At 41.5% G+C, this 20,741-nt stretch overlaps 1 protein-coding gene across 1 annotated transcript in view; it reads left to right on the top strand.

The window, feature by feature from the left end:
* HERC2 (HECT and RLD domain containing E3 ubiquitin protein ligase 2) overlaps window positions 1-20,741 on the top strand; it is a 258,118-nt gene that overhangs the window by 127,868 nt on the left and 109,509 nt on the right. Inside the window, exons 36-45 of the mRNA XM_044918185.1 lie at window positions 4,986-5,173; window positions 6,357-6,549; window positions 7,878-8,060; window positions 9,941-10,122; window positions 10,681-10,828; window positions 10,907-11,103; window positions 11,337-11,567; window positions 12,458-12,596; window positions 14,121-14,264; window positions 17,035-17,177. Coding sequence (XP_044774120.1) covers window positions 4,986-5,173; window positions 6,357-6,549; window positions 7,878-8,060; window positions 9,941-10,122; window positions 10,681-10,828; window positions 10,907-11,103; window positions 11,337-11,567; window positions 12,458-12,596; window positions 14,121-14,264; window positions 17,035-17,177 — 1,748 coding nt within the window. The remainder of the gene's footprint in view (window positions 1-4,985; window positions 5,174-6,356; window positions 6,550-7,877; window positions 8,061-9,940; window positions 10,123-10,680; window positions 10,829-10,906; window positions 11,104-11,336; window positions 11,568-12,457; window positions 12,597-14,120; window positions 14,265-17,034; window positions 17,178-20,741) is intronic.

The following is a 20,741-nucleotide window of genomic DNA, read 5'->3' on the forward strand; positions in this document are numbered from 1 at the left end:
TCTTCTTTCTCTCTCTTTGTGAACTTTTTTTTAATTGTAAAATACAAATAACATAAAATTTACCTTTTTAACAACTTTATCATTCAGTAGCATTAAGCACATCCATAATGTTGTACAAACATTACTACTATCTAGTTCCCTAACTTTTTTGTCACTCCAAATGGAAAGCCATACCCATTTAGTGGTTGATTCCTGATTTCCCACTCACCCAGCTTTTGGCAACAACAAATCTGCTTTTTATCTCTGGATTTTCCTGTTCTGGATATTTCATATAAATGAAATACAATTTTTAGCCTTTTGTATCTGGCTTATTTCACTTAGCATGTATCAGTACTTCATTCCTTTTTATGACTAAAAAACATTATATTGTATGCATATACTACATTTCATTTAACCTTTTGCCCATAGTTGGACATTTGGCTTGTTTCTATCTTTTGGCCATTGTGAGTAGTGCTGCTAGGAACATTTGTGTACAAGTTTTTGTTTGAACACATGTTTCTAATTCTTTTGTTATATATCTAGGAGTGGAAGTGCACAGTCATATGATAATCCTATGTTTAGCATGCTAAGGACCACCAATCTTTTCTGTAGCACTGCAACATTTTCCATTTCCCGCAGCAATGGAAAAGGGTTCCAGTTTCTCTCCTCCTCACCAATACCAGTTTTTTTCCTTTTTGGGGATGGTGGGCGGGGGTGGAGGGGGGGGTAGATTGTGGTCATCCCAGTTGGTGTGAAGTGGTTTCTCATTGTGGTTTAATGTACATTTTGCTAATGTAAGGACATTGAACATCTTGACACGTGCTTGTTGGCCATCTGTATATCTTTCAGAGAAATTTCTTCAAAACCTTTGCCCATTTTTAAATTAGGTTATTTTTCTTCGTGTTGTTGAGTTGTTGGAGTCCTTTACATATTCTGGATACTAGACCATTATCAATTACCTGATTTGAAGATATTTCCTCCCATTCTGTGGGTTGTGTTTTACTTTGATGCACAGAAGTTTTAAATTTTGGTGAAGTCCAATTTATCTATTTTTCTTTTGTTGCTTGTGCTTTTGATGTCATGTTCAAGAAATCATTGCCAAACCCAGGTCACAAGGATTGCTCACTGTGTTTTCTTTTTTTAAGTTTATAGTCTTAGTTCTTGTAGTCTTCAGTCCATTTCTAGGCAATTTTTAATATGGTGTGAGGTAAGGACTCCTTTTATTTCTTTTGGTTATCCATTTGTCCTAGTACCATTTGTTGAAAAGACTCTTCTTTTCCCAAGGTCTTGGCCCTTTGTCAAAAATCATTTGACTATAAATTTTTTGATTTATTTCTAGACTTTCTATTTTGTTGGTCTGTCATTATGCCAGTACCACATTGTTGTGAACACTAGCTTTGTGGTAAGTTTTAAAATCAAAAAGTGAGTTTTCCAACTTTGTTTTTTTCCTCAAGATTATTTTGGCTATTTTGGGTCCTTAGGATTTCTATATGAATTTCAGGGCTGGATTTTCCATGTCTGCAAAAAATAGCTGTTGGGATTTCCTAGAGGTTGTATTGACTCTGTAGATTGTGTTGGGGAGTATTGCTATCTTAACAGATATTAAGTCTTTCTTTCCATGAATGTGTGATGGCTTTATATTTATTTAGGTCTTCTTTCATTTCTTTGAGCAGTATTTTATAGTTTTATTGTTAATCAGGGTAATGCTGGCCTCATAGAGTGAGAAAGTGTTGCCTTCTATTCTATTTTTGGAAGAGTTAGAGAATTGGTATTAATTTTTCTTTAAATGTTTGGTAGAATTCACCAGTTAAGCCATTTGGTTCTGGATTTTTCTTTGTTGGGAGTTTTGATTATTGATTCAATATCTTTACTTCTTATAGGTCTATGCGCATTTTCTGTTTCTTCTTGAGTCAGTTCAGATAATTTGTGTTTCTAAGAATTTATCCATTTCATCTAGGTTAGCTAATGTGTTAGTGTATAGCTGTTCATAGTACTTTGTTATAGTTCTTTTTATCTCTGTAGAATCAGTAGTAGTGTCCCCAGTTTCATTTCTGGTTTTAGTTATTGGCATCATCTCTTTTTTTTCGTAGTTAATCTACTTAAAGTTTGTCAATTTTGTTGATATTTTCCAAGAAACCAACTTTTGGTTTTGTTGATTCTGTTGTTGTTGTTTTTAATTCTCTATCTCTGCTCTAGTCTTTATTATTTCTTTCTTCCTACTAACTTTGGGTTTATTGTAGTCTTATTTTTCTAGTTCCTCCAGGTATAAAGTTAAGTTACTGATTTGAGATTTTTCTTCTTTTTTTAATGTATGCATTTATAGATATAAATTTCCACCTTAGCACTGCGTTTTTTGCATCCCATAAGTTTTGGTATGTTGTGCTTTTGTTTTCATTTGTCTCAAAGTATTTAAAAATTTCTCTTGTGATTTTTTTTTTTTTCCCTTTGGGTGATTAAGTGTATGTAATTTAATTTCCATATACTTGTGAAATTTCTAGTTTTCCTTCTGTTATTAATTTCTAGTTTCATTCTGTTGTCAGAGAACATAATTTGTATGATTATACTCTATTTCAGTTTATTGAGACTTGTTTTATGGTCTAGCATGTGATCTATCCTGGAGAATGTTTCATGTACCCTTGAGAAGATTGTGTATCCTCCTCTTTTTGGGTTCTATGTATATATGTCTGTTAGATCTGATTGGTTTATGATGTTCTTTGCCTGAAATCTTGAGATACTGCAAGGCTAGTGTTCAAGTCCAAGCAAAAAAGCAAGGCTTTCCTAAGCTCTTTGATCTTGTCAATCTTTGTGTCCACATGACCCATTCAAAAATATGCATCAGGCTAGAAAACAGTCAGCCTCTGTGAGTCAGACATCTGATTTCTTTAAGACCTCATTAACGATTAAAAAATGCTTTAAAAAAAAAAAAACCTCAAAAATGTGTTTCCATCTAGAAATTGCCTCTCTTTTTATGTCATCTCCCTCTTTTTCCCAGAGAATCCAGTAGGTAAAAGTCATAGCACAAATCATTAATTATGGGGGCTTTTGTTTAGAGTTTAAATTTGAACCTGCCTACTGGCTGCAGAAAGCAATGGAATCTTGTCCCATGAATACATATCTGTATTTACCGCTTTCCTTGATCAGGGTTATTTTTCTTTCATATAAGAAATCATAAGCATATAATATTTTATATTAATTTTATATATGCATCCAGCTACAAGAGCCACAAAATACAAAGCCACTTGAAAAAAAGATCCCCTTTTTTCTTATTGCAAATGTATTCAAACCCTTTGCAGTAAATTTGGCATTTGCAGGGTTAACATTATAGCTGCCAGGGGAGATCCTAGCTGGAATGCAACCCCTGCCCTTCTTAGGGCCTCACTGAGGCACCACTGGGTTGGGCTGAAGAAAAGAATATTTTTTGCCCCAGTAAAACTGGGGAAAAGCTTTACTTTATCTAAAGCTTTGCTCCAGCCCTGGGAATTGAATAACCTTTTTTTTCTCCATTTTGGAGGAGAGAGGATCATGAACTTTGTACGTTTTTGACCCACCCAGGTCTACCTTTGGGAATGTTTGGGCACCTTTTCCTCCCCCTTGGAAGAGCAAACAAAGACTGAAGAAGTTACTAGGGCTGTGCTTTTTTCCCCCTCCCATTAGCCAGCAAGGCCAAAAGCAGCCAAAGGGATCCAGCATGCTGACTCATAGGGTTAAATTTTACTATTTTAAAATCCGTTTCTAAATTTTACTTTTTTTTTTTTTAAAGTTTTTACTTATTTTAGAGAGAGAGAGTGAGAAAGAGCATGAGAGGGGAGACGGTCAGAGGGTGAAGCAGACTCCCCATTGAGCAGGGACTTGGTCCCGGGACTCCAGGATCATGACCTGAGCTGAAGGCAGTCGCTTAATGAACTGAGCCACCCAGGCGCCCTAAATTTTACTTCTTGTAGCTGATAGCTCAACTTCTGTTTTATACTATGGATGATTTCACAGCAATTGGGGACCAAATATTCATCGTGCTCCACCCCTTCATTCTTCCTTTTACCAAACAGTCCTTTTGCAATATTTCAGCAAGTTAGGGTTGTTCTAGAGAATCCCACTGCTGCCATTCCTGTGCCAGGGTCCCTAAGACCACTCCCAGATTCAGTAATTTGTGAGGAGGACTCACCAGACTTGGTATATAGTCACACTGAGGGCTTTCACTACAGTGAAAGACGAGAAAGCAAAATCACTGAAGGGAAGGGCACATGGGAAATGTCTGGGAGAAACTGACATGAGTCCTCTCCCAGCGGAGTCACACAGGATGAACTTAATTCTCTCAGCAAAGAGTTGTGACTACATGTGTGAAATGTCGTCTACCTGGAAAGTTCAGAGAGTTTGCACTGGGGCCTGGCACATATACAAGTTCTAGACCCCCAGAAGGAAGCAGGTTTCAGCAGAGACCACATTGTGCAAACAGTTCAGGCACAGAGAGGCCTCTTACCAGTTAGGGAAGGGTGGGAGCCCTCCTGAAATCCAGGTTCCCAGACACCAGCTGAGGGCTGCCTTGCAAGTAGCCCTTTGTAAGGACAGCAGTATCAGGCCTGCTGTTCTTATCTTTTTTCTGCATGGTACCATAATTAAAGTTGGTTAGTTTCTCATTGTTAGACATTTATTTGGTTATCTTTTGTTTTTCTATTCTAATAAGAATATGTGATGAGTGTTTTTCTAACTTAATCATTTTGCTTTTTTTTTGGAGAGGGGCATAATTCCTAGAAGTAAATGTCTCTGTTGCTTGTTTTATATCTTTTATATCTTCTGATACATATTTCTATACTTGGTTCTCCGTTTGCCATTTTAAATTTTCATCAATAAATCTTTCATGGTATTTATTGTATTGAAAAAATAATACAGTATACACTATAGAATCTTCAAAATTATCTTCATCAGTACTTACTAAGTTTTGAAAAAGTGTATTAAGATTAGGAAGTTGTAACTACTTATTAGTTCAGCTGCTGTGTTTGATGCTCTGATAGGTCCTAGTTGTGATAATGTTGAAGAGGATATGAATGCTTCTGCCCGAGGAGCTTCTGCTACAGTTTTGGAAGAGACAAGGAAGGAAACGGCTCCGGTGCAGCTTCCAGTTTCAGGGCCAGAACTGGCTGCCATGATGAAGATTGGAACCAGGGTCATGAGAGGTGTTGATTGGAAATGGGGTGATCAGGTACTTAGATTTGATTTTGAAACACATTAGCCACACATTAGTTACCATCCTTACTTGCATGTTATTAGTGGGTGGAAATTGGAATAAATAACTACCTTAACTTAGGGCCTATGCAATTGACAGATGATGTAGTTGGTGATGTAGTTAGTTCCTGGGCAGGTGAATGGAGTCAAAACAAGTAGAGAGAAACAGTGGGTGTAGGGACATCTCAAGTAGGATCAGGTCTTCAAAGGGTGACAGCTGTTTTCAGAAAACTCCTTGGCATGGGCTCAATTTGAGGGGCAGCGCAGAGTAGGAGCAAGAGTAAACAGAGGGCAAACCGCATCTTAGTAATAGTGTTCTGAACGCTGTGAGGCAGGAAAACCCAGGTGCTGCCTCTAGGAGTTGATGGCCATGTGCCCATTAAGTGCCCCAGCCTTGCAGTTTTAGGTGTGCCAGTTGGGCAGTGGCCGTTTCTGTTTCTCCTTGTAGCATATCACTCCCAAGCTTCTGTCAGGGCTCACGAGGTAGAGATCGTGGGGGCTGGTATCTGTGTCATTACTGTAGTCACTAGCGAAGGACAGTGCTCACCTTCCTGCAGTGTGGTAGTATTCTTGTCATCTCTAGGTTTTCTCAACCTCATTTTTAAGCATGGGCCTCATCAGAATCATCTCAGAAGTGTCCTGGAACAGGTAGCAGCATCCTGAAAACAGCTTTCACTCATAGTGTCCTGGAATAGAAAGCAGCATCCAAAAACAGCTTTCACTCATAGAAATGAGAGACGAGTTTCCACTTTAGGTTCTATGGGAAAACTGAAGAATAAGAGGAATAAGAGGAAATGAGGAGATGCAGGTGCTTGTTTCAGGTTTCAGGTCTTTTGAAGCCCTGTGGGAGATTAAAGGAGCCAAGGAACAGGGCACCAGGACTAGACTGGGGAAAGCCTCATCTCTGCATTGGTTTAGGGAGGATGCTGCTTGAGATGATGCTTTTCCCACTTAACACTTTGGTAAAGGAGCATAAGCAAGTTATTTCCTGATGTTTGATTTAAGGTAATGATGTGTGAGCTGTGCATGTCGCAGGTGGGTTTGGAGCAGTCTGTGGGCACAAAGTCTGTGCAGAGTAACATAGCAGTCCTTACAGGCTTCATCTGTGTGACAGAACAGGCATACACCCTCTTAACTAATCTTTGTTTTGGCTTCCTCAGGATGGACCTCCTCCTGGTCTTGGCCGTGTGATTGGTGAACTGGGAGAGGACGGATGGATCAGGGTCCAGTGGGACACGGGCAGCACCAACTCCTACAGGATGGGGAAGGAGGGGAAGTATGACCTCAAGTTGGCAGAGCTGCCAGCCTCCACACAGCCCTCAGCAGAGGACTCGGACACAGAGGATGACTCTGGTCGGTGCCTTGGGGCTGTTTAGTCTGGGGCAGCCTGGCAAGCTGTGTGCTAATGGCAGCTGGCCATCCTTTTCATCTGGGAATGAGAACAGTGTCAGGACTCAGCTGTGGACTGTGGTCTGTAGTTTTGGACTTGCCCCTGAAGGTTCAGTGTAAATAAGCTCCAGGTGATTCTTATGCAGGAATTAAAAGCATGGCTCTGGTAACTGGTAACCTAGCTGGATTTGACTCTCTTGCTCCCTTTGGGGACAGTGCAGTAGGGTTTGGCAGTGCAGGGCTTGCTCTGTCTTTACCTCTGGTGGACCTTCTTGGTTGGCTCTGAGCCTGTGTGTGAGGTAGTGAGCCAGTACCTGGTGGACTAGGAATAATGTGGATTAGTTACTACTGTATTGCCTTAAAGAAACCAGAGGTGAGAATTTGGAGTGAACCCAGAAAGTTAAATCCTATCTAAGGAGATCCAAGGTTGTGGGAGGAGGACTTCATGACATTTTTAGATGTGTCCAACAGACATTGGGATGTATGAGTGAAGCTTCCCACAGCTGGTCTCGGTGAGACTGTCCAGGAGGCCAGCGCTGATTCTTGGGGCTCAGGTGATGGCTGTATGCGCTGCATGGTCAGGCTTTGGAAGTGGTTTGTATGGTCAGGCGAGGAAACCTGAGAGGCTGAGCTCAGTAGAGAATGGGTGGTATGGAGAGTGGAAAAGGTTGTGTTCCATCCATGTCACTTGTGAGGGTCCAGGCCCCCTCAGATGTGAACAGATGATGTCTGCCTTTTGGGGCTGTTGGGAGTACCATATGTGAAACCTGGAGTCACACATAGATGGTTAGGGCTGGTTTTGTTTTCACTCAGGGAAGTCAGGGCAAGAACTGTGGCTCTGCTTTTAACATGCCTCCTTGTCAGAAAGTCAGTGCCTTGGACACATGAGCCTCTGGTTCCCCTTCATGGCACAGGCACTTCCATCTTCATCCAAGGCATAGTTAGCTTGTCAGCAAGCAGCTCTTGACATTTGGAAAGTTGTCTTTCTAAAAGAGTAAATCCTTGAGATTGTTTTAGTGCTTCTGAGCTATGTGCAGAGATTGTTTTAAAAAAGTAAACTGTAATTTAGAAGGCTTATTTTCTTTGAGGAAAGTGGGGACAGAGGTGATTAGGATGTTTAGTGCATTCTAATTCCATCTTTTCTTATAAAGAGCTATTTTCCTTTCCACAGTAAAAATTGTGATATGAAATTCCTTAAAAGACGGGGTTATTAAAATCCCTTAAATTACACGCAGGGACATTTTCCACTTCTATTTGGAAGTATAGGTTCTTATTTTGATACTTTTTTCCAGAAGCTGAACAAATTGAAAGGAACATTCATCCCACTGCAATGATGCTTACCAGTACTGTTAATTTATTGCAAACTCTTTGTCTCTCTGCTGGAGTCCACGCTGAAATCATGCAGAGTGAAGCCACCAAGACCCTGTGTGGACTGCTGCGAATGTTAGTGGAAAGTGGAACGACGGACAAGACATGTATGCAATGAATAGTTGTGGGCCTACAGAGTACTGGGGCTATGAATTTGGTGTGTGTGTGTCTGGGTGTGTGTGTATGTGTATGAGTCTGCATGTGTATTAGTGTCCTAGGGCAGCCAGAACAACTTACTGCAAATTTGGTTGGTTTGCTTGGGCTGCCACACGAAACTACCATACACCTGGGTGGCCTAAGTTTTTTTCCTCCCTGTTCTGGAGGCTAGCAGAGTGTCAGCAGGGCTGGTTCCTTCTGAGAGCTATGAGGGAAGGATCTGTTCCAGGCCTCTCCCCTAACTTGGGGTAGTTTGCTGGCAGTCTTTGCCATTCCTTTGTTGTAGATTATTGCCCTCATCTTCACCTGTGTATCTCCAAATCTCACCTTTTTATAAGGACACTAGTCATAATTGGATTAGGGACCCACCCCTATCTAGTTTAACCTCTTCTAAACAGATTACATCTTCCATGGCCTCATTTCCAAATAAGTCACATTCTGAGATGCAAGGGGTTAGGACTTCAACATACTGCTTTTGGGAGAGGGAGGACATAGTTCAGCCCATAACAGTTATGGAACCTCACATTTTTGGAGACCAGAAGTCCAAAATCAAGGTTTTGGCAGGGCTGCGTTCCCTGCAGAGACTTCAGGAGAGGATCCTTTCTTGTCTATTCCAGCTTCTGGTAGCTCCAGGCTGTCTTGGCTTGAGGCCACAGCACTCCAGGCTCTGCCTCATTTTTACACAAAGGACTGCCATGTGTCTCTTTGTGTCCTTTTCTGCCTCTTATAAAGACGTTCATTGGATTTAAGGTCCACCCTGACTCAGTACAGTGTCATCTCAATCCTTACCTTAAATACATCTGCAAAGAATTTATTTCCAAATAAGGTCACATTCTGAGGTTTTTGGGTGAACACGAATTCTGAGGGATACAGTTCAACCCACTGAAACGTTTGTATGTGAATGTGGATGTGTTTAAGTGTGGAGAGAATGAGTTGATGAAGTGGGAGGAGTGAGTGTGTGTGTAAGTGTGAGAGTGTGAGTATGTGAATGAGTCGGTGTGAGTGTGCGAAGAGTTGTCGCTGAGACTATGGGTGTGAGCGTAAAGTGGAAGTAAGTGTGAATGTGTGTGAGTAGCTGGGTGTGTTTATGAGTAATTATGAGTGATTGTGTGTGAATATATCAGTGACTCTGAGAATGAGCATGTGTGATTGTGGTAGGGTGTGACTGTGCGAAAGTCAATGTGTTTGTGAGTGTGATTGAGTGCAGGCATTAACATGTGTCTGAAGGCTGTGCCCCTGGGAGCCTGGAGAGCAGGAGAGCTGGGCCCTGGCAGGCGGTCCTCTGCCAGGAAAGAGTGGAAGCCCCGGGGTGCCCATGAGCGGAGACCTGGAAGCCAGGAGGAGCAGACAGGGTCAGTTGCGTCAGTCAAATTGGATAAACCTCACGAAAGCCTCCTAGTTTTGTTCTATTAATGCAGACTTCTTAAACTTGGATTGGAAATTTGTGGCACAGATTAAATGTAAACAAGATCATGGGAGATATTTAAAACACATGAGGTTATAAAAAATATACAAGATGCACTCTTACTAGTAACTGCTATTTAAAAAGTGAGTCATTTTCTTACTGTCTAGAAATAGTAAGTACATGAAACTTCTTAACTGGTTTGAGTTACTCATATACTTGAGAGGTTTTAAGAGTGTTGTAAAGTGTTCCTTGAGCTAACTGCAGGGTCTTCTCCCACTGCTCTCACTTTGAATGAGTGAAATTGTAATATATTTGTAAAGTGGGTTATTTTTGAAAATAATATGGTAGGTAAATTAAAAGTGTAGATTGTACTGAGTATTTATTTCTAGAAATTTGGTGCCAAGCTAGTTTGTTTCACTCTGGCAGCTTCCCCAAACAGGCTGGTGTGCCGGGAGCAGCACCGGAGCTGGTGCACGCTGGGCTTCGTGCGGAGCATTGCGCTCACGCCACACATGTGTGCTGCCCTCAGCTCCCCACAGTGGATTGCCCTGCTCATGAAGGTCGTGGAGGGACATGCACCTTTCACCGCCGCCTCCCTGCAGCGGCAGGTAATTGTGCTGCTGGGCTGATCCTGCTCAGTGTGAGTTTTGGGACTGTATGACCCCCTTAAGAGGTGGCATCAAGATACCAGTGCTCCTAGTCATTATAATTAGGTGCCTGTACTCAATAATGAGTGCAGAAAAGAACTGGAACCAACCCAAAGTAGGTTTTCTAGTGCAAGGGGCCGAAGTTTTTGATTATTTTAAATTGATTAAATTGCTAAACTGTAGTTGACTTGCTTGTCTTTGAAGTGATAAGTCCTACCATCTGCTCTTATGGGCTTCATAGGAGTTGTAGTGTAATTCTCTTTAGAAGAACTAAGCTGAAAAGAATTACTTTTTAATGAAATAAATACCCGCATCTGTAATGTACCTTTTTATAATCCCTGATAATCTATATCTTTAATTAACTTGGGTGTAATTATCTGGTTGTAAAACAATGAATATCTGAATTTTCACATAATTAATTACATTATAGGAACAAAAAAAGTAAAAATCTGTTATTTCTTAAGCTAAAATCACAGTGGTTTTCTTTAATGTTTGCCATTTTAAATTGTCTTTTATCAGATCTTAGCTGTGCATTTACTGCAAGCAGTGCTTCCATCCTGGGACAAGACCGAAAGGGCAAGGGATATGAAATGCCTTGTGGAAAAGCTGTTTGGTTTCCTGGGCAGCTTGCTCACCACCTGTTCTTCAGATATCCCATTCCTCAGAGGTGGGCAGCTCTCCTTATTTGTGTCCTGGTTAAGTGAGCAGGGCACCATGTAGCTCCTCTCTCATACGTCTATTTCAGAATCTACTCTGAGGCGGCGGAGGGCACGCCCGCAGGCCTCCCTGACCGCCACCCATAGCAGCACCCTGGCAGAAGAGGTGGTGGCGCTGCTCCGCACACTTCACTCCTTGGGTCAGTGGAATGGGCTCATAAACAAGTACATCAACTCTCAGCTCCATTCCGTCACCCGCAGCTGCACAGGAAAGCCGTCAGAGGGGGTGGGTGCTGTGTTTTCAGATCTGATCATTTTTTTCTGTAAAATGTCGGTTTAAATTTTAAGTTTTCTTTTTAAGTGACATGTATTTTGTTTAAAGATATTTTAAAATATATTTTACTAGAAATAACTATTGAAGAAACTAGTATAAAAATGAACTTGGCTTAGCTGTAAATGTGTAAGAAACAGGCAGCACCCTGGGCTCTCTTCTTCAAGTTGGCTGTTTGTCTGCATTAGGCCCTGTTAGAGGACTACTTTCCTGATTCTGAAAACCCTGAGGTGGGGGGCCTCATGGCAGTCCTGGCTGTGATCGGAGGCATCGATGGTCGCCTGCGCCTCGGGGGACAAGTCATGCACGATGAGTTTGGAGAAGGCACGGTGACTCGCATCACCCCGAAGGGCAGAATCACTGTACAGTTCTCAGACATGAGGATGTGTCGTGTTTGCCCATTGAATCAGCTGAAACCAGTAGGTGAACTTGTGTTCAGTTACTTGGTAATAAGGCAGAGGAGTTTTATACTAGAACTGGGTTCTAACATCAGTGCTGGAATGAACTTGATTTTCATAGTTCATGTCTGCCGTCTAGGAAGCTATGCAACTTGTGGAAAGCCATCTATCTATCTTCTCTTGTTCGCTTTGTGCCCCTGTGATAAATAAGGCCTATCTCATGCTGTTACATGGATTAGTAGTTCATGTCTTATTTTAGCCGCAAAAGACATAAAAGGGCATTAGCAACACAGAAGGTACTTGTAACTATGTTTGTTAGTTTTAATTATCTTAAAATGCAAATTTTGAAGTTTATTTTTTATTGAACAACTCAACTTTTAAAGAAACCTAAAGATGATTCCTTAAAAAATGACCTTTCTTCATGTAGAAAATGCTTCTTAATTGTGTTGAGTGACTTAACTTATGTACTAGCAGCTACTTTCATCTTAAATCTGTGAATTAGGGATGTACAGGGAAAGTGAGTGATATATATTACTTCAGTGTGACCTAAGTGTAATCAGACTATCTTCCTGTAAAATACTGTTTTTGATTATTACAGAAATGAAGGTATGCATGTTGTAGAAAATTTGAAACGGATAGAAAATGCCTAAGAATATAATAATGCCACCCTGATGTAATTATTGTTGGCAAGTTGTAAAAGAAAAAATCAATTTAGGTTATGTTTATTTACATAGAAATCTCTATTTTGCCTTTAATGTCATCTCTTAAAGTGATTATTTTTAGATATAAGAAGACTTACGGATATATGTGATAATTTCAGAATTAAGATTCATGGTTATGATCATTTTCAGAACATTTCATTTGCTCATTTCATTGGACAGACTTTGAAGGTTTCTGTGTTCTTGCTTTAGCTCCCTGCCGTGGCATTCAGTGTCACCAACCTGCCCTTCACAGAGCCGATGCTGTCTGTCTGGGCTCAATTGGTAAACCTCGCTGGAAGCAAATTGGAAAAGCATAAAGTAAAGAAATCACCTAAACAGGGTTTTGCAGGTCAGTACATGGTGCTTCTTGATGGAACAGCTACAGTCTTAACTGGCATTGTTAGGACGATGTTTGTCATTTTGTCAGAGCAAGTTCCTGCCACTGCCAAAGTCTTTGGGTTCCAGTGGATTGACCATTTGTTAAGTTACTGTGGGCATGAAACCTTGAATGTGGTGATAAGAGTGTGTAATACAAAGAATGACAGCATGGTGGGAGCAGCCCCTGAACAGCCCCAGGCTTCCCCTCAAGCCTGTTTTCCAGTGCCAGCATGTATTCTGAACAAGCTTTTTGAAGAGGAATCTGTATTCTCTCTCCCTCCCTGTTAACCCCCCAGCCATGGCCCTGTGGCCCAATTGCCCTTTAGGAGCTTTGCTCTTGGCCTCATCATCACCAGACCCAGTAAGGTCTGCATGTTTTGGACCTGCCTTACTTCATATCTGTGGACGTTGGGCTAAGACCAAGGTCACCTCTGCCTTCCTTCCTTTGGTCTGAAATAGTGCTCCCTTAATTTTCCTTACACTGCCCCTTGCATGTTCTTTGAGAGTTTTTCTTCCTGACTATTCTTTGCACATTGGAAATTCTTACGGTTTTCTCCGTAACTTCTGGCTCTTTGTGCCCACTCTTACTGAGTTTTCTCACCCATTTCTCCCTATTCCTGTGATTGCTGCTGCAGCATTTATGATAGTGAGCACCTTTAAGTCTGGATATCCAGCTCACACCTCTGGCTGGAGGGCCACGTGCATGTACACCACAGCATGTTCAGAATACCACTAACCTTGTCCTTTGGTCCCCATTTCCATCACAGTGAATAAACCTGTTTGCCAGGCAGTCAGGCTTGATGCTGCTCCATCCTGTTCCATCTCACATTGCTAATGCTGCCTTCCATGGCTTCCAGCGTGTCCTGCCTTGGAACACTGTTGCCACCACTATAGTCCAGCTGTTCTTGTGGTCTGCCTGCATCTTTGTGGCAGCTATCTTCGTTTCCTCCTCAGTCGGCTGTCAGGCCCCACTGCAGTCATTTGTTTAGATAAGACTCCAGGGAGTGCCATGATCTTGTTGAGTTAGAGAACTGTATGTTGTGAGTATCCGACAAAACTGTCTTGGAGGAGTCTTGGCAAGAAAAGGTGAAACTATTTTGTTTGTGACGTAGGTATCTAGTTGAAATTTCAGCAATGTGGGAAACGTTTGATTATACTAATAATAACTAACATGGATCTAACTGTGTTAAACCATTTAATTCTCACCCTAACCCATGAAAGTAGCTACAAGGGGAGCAGGAAATGGGGAAGACCTGGGGGAGATAGAGGATGCTTATCCAGAAGCACTAGCCAAAACACTGGGAAAGACAAGTCCTTCATTACTGACAGTATTTGGCATGGCCAGATAATTCTCACAGGGCAGGGCATTGTTTATGCCACTTTGCAGCCATGGCACTTTGGTTTGGGAAGCAGAACACCTTCCCCAAGGCCATACAGCTGGTGAGAAGAGCCCAAGCAGGGTGTGTCATTCCCGCTGAGTCCTTTTCTCCCACAGGACAAGTAGACCTGGATCTGCTGAGGTGCCAGCAGTTAAAACTGTACATCCTGAAGGCAGGCCGTGCACTGCTTTCCCACCAGGACCAGCTCAGGCAGATCTTGTCTCAGCCAGCTGTTCAGGAAGTCACAGCTGCTCATACAGGTACCTTTTTAAGGAAGCTCTTATAGATCTGTAAGGAATGCAGGTTCTCCCATAGAAAACAGGCAAAAGACATGAATAAATAGTCCGTAAAAGGGGAAACAGATGGCTTCTAAATATATGAGAGAGATGTGCAACCTGGCCAATAATCGATGAAGTGCAAATGACAGTGTCGTTGTCTTATAAGACAAAAGATTGAGGGGATCTGTTGGGAAGGGAGGAAAAACAGTGCTCTCCTGTTTTGTTATTTAAAGTGTGGCCCATGGACCAGCAGCATTGATGGCACATAGGACCATGTTAGACACACAGACTCTCAGGCTGCACCCCAGACCTAAGAAATCATGGTTTGCATTTTAATAAGGCCCTCAGGGGGTTTATAAATAAAACATATAAAATATTACTGCTTTAACACATTGCTAGTGGGAATTTAAGTTGGTACAACCACCTAATGGGCATTTGAGGAAATGTTACCCTTTAAAATGTATATACACACACACACATACACAGCTATTATCTGTATCTCTCTGTTCTCTATATCTCTCCATTGACCTCTGAGTCATCTTGTGGGAATTTATCACATGAAAAGGCATGAAGATAAGTGTTTACAGAGGCACGTTATGGCTTCTTTGATGGTACTGTTTTTAGGTTGAAAACTGGAGACACCTAAATGCCCATTATTGGGTGGTGTATCTACACAGTGGAATACCACGGCATCATTCACAACGATGATACATATATATGTTCATAGCCATGGGAACGTGAAAATGATAAAATAAATAAAAAGCACATTGCTATGTATATCTCTTTGTAGATATGCCATAGATTCATCTGCTTACTATACTTTGACAGTGGAATTTCAGCTGCCTTTATTTTCTTTATACTTTCCTATATTCAGTTTTCTCGAATAGCCTTATATCACTTAGAATAGGAAAAACCCCCAACGTTATAAAATATTTTTTTGATCATCTACTATTAAAAGACATGTGCTAAAGTATTATGGGGAGCAAGATAGTCCTTATTTATGATTCCAAACTCTCTGGGGTCAGAGTGAGAAGAGAAAATGAATGTAGATGGCTCTGTGCAGTGTATGATGCCAGTGCCCTGTGAAATGTGTAATTGCAGTTCCACAGGTGTCTTGGGGACATTGGTGGCTGAGGGCTGGGGAGGGCAGCTTTTGAAGGGTGTGGCAAACCCTAGGTACAGCGTGATGAGGAAGCTCTGTCCTGGTGGAAGAGACGGTAGGGGCACAAACATAGCAGTGAGTATATGGGTGAGTATTGAAGTGCTTCGCTTTGCAAGGAGCTCAGGGTTTATTGATTAACGTGGGCCAAAAGCTGGAGAGGTCAGCTGAATTCATGTGATAGAATGCCTTGAATACCAGGGTGAAACTTAAGGCTGACTTAGAGCTGCAGTGAGGACCCACATGGTAAGGACTGATATTCAGGATGATAAATCTTCTAGTGAGGTATAGGAGTATTTGAAAAATGAAGGCCATGGAAATGAGAGAATTGCTTTTGTGTCAAGTGATAAGGTGTCTTCTGGGGAAGGCATGAAAAATGGAAAGAAGGTTCCAGTAGACACTGTACCAGTATAGTCTTTTCGATAATAACTGCATGGGAAACCAGTGAAAAGTCAAAGATGGCTGATGTTTCAAGCTTGAGTTACAGAGAGGGCAGAGAGGCGTGCCTTTGACAAAAATTAGGAAATACAGTGGAGTTTGGGGTGTTTTGTTTCTTAATCTTAAGAGGGTATTGTGAATTTAATTTTAATGTGCTGAGTATAAGATAAATCTAATCAAAGTGCAGATTTATTCTGTATTAGACAGTAGGGACCTTAAAGATAATCCACAATTGTAGAAGATCAGGAAACCAGAGCCCAGGGAATTAGATTGGCTGTTCTGGTCACCCTGATGAGTAGCTCTGGAGACACTGAATCAGGGTTACTATCCCATGTATGGGACAGAGTAGGGGCTCCAGACAGAGCTGTGTAGAGCAGGGCTTGACAAATTACCATGGCCACCAGTTTTTATAAAGTTTATGGGAACACAGTCATGCCTACTTGTTTACATGTCATCTTAGGTGGCTTTCACTCTGCAGTGGCAGAGTTGAGTAGCTGTGATAGACATGTGGCTGGTAAGTTTGAACTGTTCACTCTCCCTTCAAGAGAAAGATTTTCCAACCCCTGATCTAGAGGATTAGTTGAAGTTGTCACCAACCAACCAGCCAGCAAACTCAAATGGTGAGTGGGCTCGAGGCAGTGGGACTCAGTGGGCCTGGGGCAAACAGGAAGTGCTAAATGCTTCACCCAAAGCTACTGAGATTAAAACAGACAAAAAGATGTTACCCTGACCACACAACATATTTGGAATTGGTGTCAATTTATGGCCTGAACAGGGTTAGTGGGAAAAGCCAGTGCTAAAAATACAAACTTGGGAGCGTCCATAGAAGGGGGGGGGGTTTCTGAAGCAATGAGTGTGCACCAAGAAAGAGAAGGTATAAGAATTGGACCAAAGGCAGAAATCTGAGAGGTAGCCCTTTTTTTTGGCTCTGAAGAAACATGAACTAACAAAGGATAGATGCCAAAAAGCAGGGAGTGGAAAATTCTTTAGAGACTAGTTTTTGATATCTGAGCCTTGAAGATTTTGATGGTCCAATGCTTGAAGATGTAGAGATCATATTCGGTTTAACATGTTTAATGCATTATCTTTAATAGTGAAGAGATGTTAGGAGTTGAAATATAATTTACTCATATTTTGTTTGTTTTTTAAATTCAGATGATGGAGCAGCTGCATCCCCTGACCTTGGGGACATGTCTCCTGAAGGGCCGCAGCCTCCAATGATCCTCTTGCAGCAGTTACTGGCCTCGGCCACCCAGCCATCTCCAGTGAAGGCCATATTTGACAAGCAGGAGCTAGAGGTACAGTAACAGCCTTGGCAATTTTAATCTGTTACATTAAATCGGGAACAATATTTTTCCTAGATGTGTGTTTTCTTAAGGATATATTCTGAATTTTAAACGATACGCCAGAATAATTCTTATGACTAGTTAAGCTTTAACCATGTTTGTCATAGAGCATTATAATACTAGTTAGAGGATGGGTGAGTTGAAGTTTAATCTTACTATTTTTTAAAGATTTTATTTATTTATTTATTTATTTGAGAGAGAGTCTAGAGCAAGCCAGGGGGGGTAGAGGGACAACAGACTCTGCACTGAGTACGGAGCCTGATGTAGGGCTCGATCTCACGACCCTCAGATCATGACTGAGCTGCAATCAAGAGACACTTAACCAGTCGAGTCACCCAGGCATGCTGAAGTTTAACTTTATTTTGAATATGTGTGAATTATTTGAAAAAGTTAATGAGATTCAACATGGGTCAGATGCTCAAATAGTTATGGTGTAATCTTTTTCTAGGAAATAATTGTTATTGAAGGAGCCCCATTAGGCCTAGGAATATTACACTGGCAGGTTTTTTCCACTCACTCCAAAGGCTTTCTTGGGCATGCCCTGTTGCTGCCAGGCTTGCAGTCCTTGCCCTGTTGCAGAGCACATGTGCTGCACAGTGTAACTTGGGGCTGGGGCTGTGGGCAAGTTCCCATAGAAGTATGACATGTGACCAGGTCTAAGAGTGATGTGGATTTTCATGGCCTGCAGCATGAAGGATTAGATGTTTCTAAAAATCCTTCTTTTGGGGCACCTGGGTAGCTTAAGTCAGTTAAGCGTCTGTCTTTGGCTCAGGTCATGATCTCGGGGGTCCTGGATCGAGCCTGCATCAGGCTCCCTGCTGAGCAGGGCATCTGCTTCTCCCTCTGCCTTTGCTTCTCCCCCTGCTCATGCTCTCTCTCAAATAAATAAATAAAATCTTTAAAAAAAAAAAATCCTTCTTTCTATGTAATATGTAAAAAACTCTGGATAAAATCTCAAACACAAAAACAAAACCTTGAGTGCTCAATTTGGCAGGTGGAACATACCCTAATAGAAATCCTCAGAGACCAAGACTGCAGGGAGTTAAGGGAGTGAGGAAGCAGCTGCATCAGATTGTTGGGAGGGCTGACAGCAATCAGGTGGGAGGAAGGTGGAGTGCAAAGGGAGAAGGCAAGAAATGTTGGGCATGAGGATAGGGAGCAGTGCGGTCTGAATGCCAACTATTTGTTAGGTCTGAAAACCACTAAGATGAGAGTTCAGGTTAAAGTGGCTATAGTGTGGCAGCGCTTCTAGTCACCTGTAGAGATAAAAAGAGGACACTGAGAGCAATTGAAGAGTGAATTGGACAGAATGCAACCTGGAATCACACTGGGAGGTGCCCAGTGTTAAGAGAAAAGATGTAGAAGGAAATGGAGAGTTAGCCTTTAAGAATTGAGAAGGACTGTTGTAGCAAAGAGAGATCTTTTTTTTTTTTTAAGATTTTATTCATTTATTTGAGAGAGAGAGTGCGAGCAAGAGAGCAGCAGAGGGAGAGGGAGAAGCAGACTGCCCACGGAGTAGGGAGCCCAATATGGGACTCCATCCCAGGACCCTGAGATCATGACCTGAGCTGAAGGCAGCCGTTTAACCAACTGAGCCACCCAGGCGCCCCATAGAGATCTTCCATTGTTTTGACTGTCTCTATTGATTCTGATGGAAATTCAACCATCATTCTTTTTTTCTTTTTTATTATTTTTTAAAGATTTTATTGATTTATTTGAGACAGAGAGGGAAAGAGGGAGCAAGCACAAGTAGAGGGAAAGGGCAGAGGGAGAGGGAGAAGCAGACTCCCTGGTGAGTAGGGAGCCCGATGTGGGGCTCATCCCAGGACCCTGAGATCATGACCTGAGTGGAAGGCAAACACTTAACTGACTGAGCCACACACAAGCCCCTCAACCTATCATTCTTATTGTTCTGTATGAAATGCCTTTTTCTCCCCCTTTGGCTGCATTTAATATTTCATGATTTTTTTTGTTTTATTTTTCTGCAATTTGACTAAGATGTGTATGTATTTTTTAGCTCCATCTTCTTGGGGTACATTTAAGTTATGTGCATCTCTGGCTTGATATTTTTCCCCCCACCAAATTTGGAAATTTGTTAACCATTTTTTCCTGTTCTGTTCTTATTTTGTTCTTTGCTAAGAAAGATTATTAATGCATTTTTGTTTGTTTTGTAGGCCTTTCTTTTGGTTAATCAGCTTGGCTAACTGTATTGATCTGTTTTCAGGGTCAGGCTGTTCTGCTTTGTTGGGTCTAAATGTGCTGTAGGCCATCTAAGAAATTCTTTGTTTTGTATTTTCAGACCTCATATTTCCATTTGGATCCTTATTTTATAGTTCTGTAAAGCTCTCCTGACAGTTCTTATCTCTTCACTCTGTATTTTTTACTGTATGTATATTTAAAAAACATGTTCCTGATAGTTATGTTAGATTTCTTGTTTGGTTATTTTACCACCTGGGCCAGCTGTCAGTCTGCTACTATTGGCAGTTTTTTTTCTCTTGATTATAATCAGCTATTGGTTCTGCCTCTTCACATATCTATAGTTGTTAATGTATTCCAGAAGTTTCAGATGTTACATTGTATTGCCTCTGTGTTCTGTCAACGTTTTCTGGAGAATGTGGAATTTTATTCTCATAGATGGTTCATTACCTGACAGTTCTCCCCAGTCCTTTGGAGACTTGGTTCTAGACTTTTTTTGTTGTGGTTTATTTTTGTTTTGCAGCTAGACCTGGTTTCTGTATTCTCATTCTACAGGATTTAGAATCTTTTCTGAGGTTTCAGTGGGAACCTCTGCACCTTGACCAACTCCATCTAACTTGGTTGGACTGGGACCTCAGACTGTCTCCCTAGCACTGGGTAGCCATAGAATCCCTCTAGCCTTCCTGCATTTCCTTTATGCTGGGTTCTTCAGGGTCTTACAAATGCTCAGTTTTGGAATCAGTCAGTAATTTGGGATAGTCTGTATGCATATTTTATGATTTCTCCCTCACTTCTCATTGCTCTGGCAGGACTGAATTCCAGCCTCTGATTGTAGTCTAATAAACACTGCCCTGTCAGCTTGCATGCTGGTTTCCCTTGTGGTCAAGGGTTGTACCTATTCCAGTTTTGATTGCTCTGGCTGTTCTCCAGGACCTTCAAACAGTTTTTGAAAATATTTTCTTCAGGGTTCATAGTTATTATTAGTAGAGACTTAGTCCAGTGCACCCTAAGTCCCCATTACCAGAACTTCTAACTCAGTCTAGTTCACAATTGTAAGCTTTTAGGATGAAGCCTGTCACTTCTGAGTTATTCACACCTCACAGCAAACCTTTGGTTTTTGACACTTCCTAAGCACTGAAATGCTTACGGGAGTCCTTGGTTTCTTCTTAATTTCTTCCTCACATGCTCAGTTTAAAAAAAAAATAGCAAGTCTTAGGCCCTATGAGAATAACTGGAGATGAGGAGCAGAGAGTTTCAAGTAGTTCAGGGAAAGGGTTGTGTGTACTGGAGGTAGGGAGTCCCAACTATAGACCCCAGCAA

The sequence above is a fragment of the Neomonachus schauinslandi genome, chromosome 9 (assembly GCF_002201575.2).
Source record: "Neomonachus schauinslandi chromosome 9, ASM220157v2, whole genome shotgun sequence".
Lineage (NCBI taxonomy): Eukaryota > Metazoa > Chordata > Mammalia > Carnivora > Phocidae > Neomonachus > Neomonachus schauinslandi.